Source organism: Adiantum capillus-veneris, chromosome 20 (assembly GCF_014529385.1).
Source record: "Adiantum capillus-veneris isolate H3 chromosome 20, ASM1452938v2, whole genome shotgun sequence".
In the NCBI taxonomy this organism is placed as follows: domain Eukaryota; kingdom Viridiplantae; phylum Streptophyta; class Polypodiopsida; order Polypodiales; family Pteridaceae; genus Adiantum; species Adiantum capillus-veneris.
In genome coordinates this window covers 137132438-137134879 of record NC_140950.1, presented here as the reverse complement: position 1 = coordinate 137134879, position 2442 = coordinate 137132438, and the positions used below count along the sequence as shown (strand labels likewise).

At 42.8% G+C, this 2442-nt stretch overlaps 1 protein-coding gene across 2 annotated transcripts; it reads right to left on the bottom strand.

Moving 5' to 3' along the window:
- Positions 1-525: 525 nt before the first annotated feature.
- Positions 526-1824, bottom strand: LOC147433296 (protein METHYLENE BLUE SENSITIVITY 1-like). Of its 2 annotated transcripts, none has more exons than XM_086492906.1 (2): positions 1667-1824; positions 526-1128 (listed from the first exon to the last, which is right to left on the bottom strand). In XM_086492906.1, exon 2 carries the CDS (start codon positions 1108-1110, stop codon positions 802-804), a length of 309 nt encoding a protein of 102 aa, XP_086349032.1. In that variant the 5' UTR covers positions 1111-1128; positions 1667-1824; the 3' UTR covers positions 526-801. The 2 variants fall into 2 exon arrangements, with proteins under 2 accessions (XP_086349032.1, XP_086349031.1); XM_086492905.1 differs by lacking the exon at positions 1667-1824 and adding an exon at positions 1247-1588.
- Between the last annotated feature and the right edge of the window lie 618 nt (positions 1825-2442).

The following is a 2442-nucleotide window of genomic DNA, read 5'->3' as shown; positions in this document are numbered from 1 at the left end:
GCAAAAACAGAACCCAACACCTTACAAACAAGGTCTCAAGACACATCAAGCTGCCGTATTCGAACTTCAGATCCTGTCGATTCCAAACTGGCTCTTGGAGGACATAATTCATCAAAACACAGTGACAACTCACCAACAAGCACTGTTTCGCCCCTAAACAAGTACAGCATACAGACTCGCTCATAAATGCTAAAAAGAAAAGATAGTTACAAGACAAACCTTGTCCATACACTGGCAAACTCGTACACAGAACTTTCCGACCTCAAGCTCAATATGACCCAAGAAAAAGCAGGGATGTTTCATATGATACAAGAATGTAACCATAATCACTGACTAAAAATGCTTACCTTCAGCTCAAGGGTATTTTTTTCAAATAGACATTGGCAATGAAGCGAGAATAAACCACACCTGCGGCAAGCTAAGCAGAATCAAAAGAAATCGCAAGCAGCCCAATCAGAACACCAGGAGAAGCAGCTACAAAGAGTGGAAGCCATGCGAAACCTTTACTCAATATACACAAAGAGAAGACACAAAGAAAGAGCTGCATTAGATGAACACAAGGTAATAAACAGGACTTAGAAATCAGTCAGCTCTTGACAATTTCTCTGATTTATCACCCAGTTGGAGCCTAGGTATTAAGATAGGCGTGGTCAAGCAAAGATAAAACAATGCGTCACCGCTTCTTATGTAGAGTCCCCATATCCAGTAAACAAAAGCACATATACAACAAGTTTATGGAATGTCCACACAGTAAGACTGATCCAGTCCTCTCACTCCCATAATTCTACCCATAGACAAACCTCACTTCTTGTGACTCCCACGAATTCCTGGCTTGGCTCTCTCAGCGGCCGTACTTGCATGCAGATTCAGTACTTTGTCCTCTTCGTAGGGCAGCTTCGGATGTCGAGCTTCATGGTGGATCTGCATGCTTTTCACGTCTGGCGCTGTAGCTTTGCATACGGGGCATTCAAACTTGGCATGCCCACCTTTGTCAGCCCCAGTTCGATCCACTAGTCCAGCTTTCCCACCACCTCGATTAGTTGTGGCAGCATCAACTTTAGCAGCTATCTCCTTTGCAGTGTGCTTTTTAGGCTTTGCTTTGCCCGTCATTCTGTGGCAAGACGGATACTGAAAGAATTCATCATACCAGTTAGTCGTACATCAATCCTTTATGCTTCCCGTTTCATGAAATAAACTGCGATTCCAGAGGCAACATAAATCATAATAATCAACCACAGAAACCTACCGCACCTCCACAATAAACGAGGGTAGATCCTTTCATGTCACAGCACCAACAACAGTTAGCACCATTGGCAAAACAACTTCAGCAATCAAAATAGTCTCAACTCTTTGGCAACAAAGGATCACATAGCATGGAGCTTGGGCAGATGATAAAATATGTGTGTGTTGCACGCGCGCGGTTGCCTAATGCAGCGAGTCCTTAAAATGCCTCAGTTTGGCATATAATCATCTTCTTCACAGCCCTTTGTAGATACAAAAAAAAATGAATTTTCACACACAGAGCACATCCCTCCACTACACGCAGGCCTTCCGCATACGCTACACAGAAAAGAACACGACCAAAGCACCAAACTACACGACGAGTGAATGAGACATCTCGACGGGACGATCACAAAATACGAGTCAAGACTGAGAGATGGAATACCTGAAGCGCTGCTGCGCAGACGAAAGTCCGCGATGGCGAGACCAAAAAGGAGAGGGAGTAAGCGTTGATTAACTGCAGCGTACCCTAATCCATTACCCCCTTGCGTGTTGCTTTAAAAGCCCTCTCCACCAGGGTTCGACCCAGTTTTTGTTTCTAGAGTCATTGTTACATATTTTAGTTGGTAGTGTAGAGAAGTGCCAAAGTTAACTTGAACTACTAACCTCGTCATTGAGTATGTGTGTGCTACTACGAGTGTTAAATCTTTTATCATGCAATGAAAAACTTACACAAACTACAGACCATATATAGTGCACTTCATACAAAAGTATGATGGAGGCATTATGTCTCCCCAAAAATAACAAGGAACAAAAGTCATGCCCTGTGCAGTCCAAGCAAACGCATAGACATGGAGATCTGGATGCAGATGACGAACCTTTACAACTTGTTGCATAGATTTTTGTTCATGGGTGTGAGTCCTTCAAGTACTGTACATCATGCTCTATGTGAGTCCTTTGAAACATGTGGCTAATATCCCTTCTATATGTAGCCTCTCTATCGTGATCTCTTCGTATTCCATATTTCTCTCATGTTTTATCATGTGTACCACAATCTCTATCATCGCACAGATCATGTCTATTGTGATCTCCATCATCATCTCTTCTATGACTTTTGACATTAAATCGACTGTCGCGTTCACTTTTGCTATCATCATGTCTACAATCATTGCTACTTTTGTGTTGTGCATCGCCTCATGCTCAAGCTCTTTCTCGTATATT

Coding starts and splice junctions, on each gene's coding strand:
- LOC147433296 (XM_086492905.1), bottom strand. CDS start 1,282: ATGAAAGGATCTACCCTCGTTTATTGTGGAGGTGCG. Junction 1,129..1,246: donor TCGTTTATTGTGGAGGTGCG/GTAGGTTTCTGT, acceptor GAATTCTTTCAG/TATCCGTCTTGCCACAGAAT.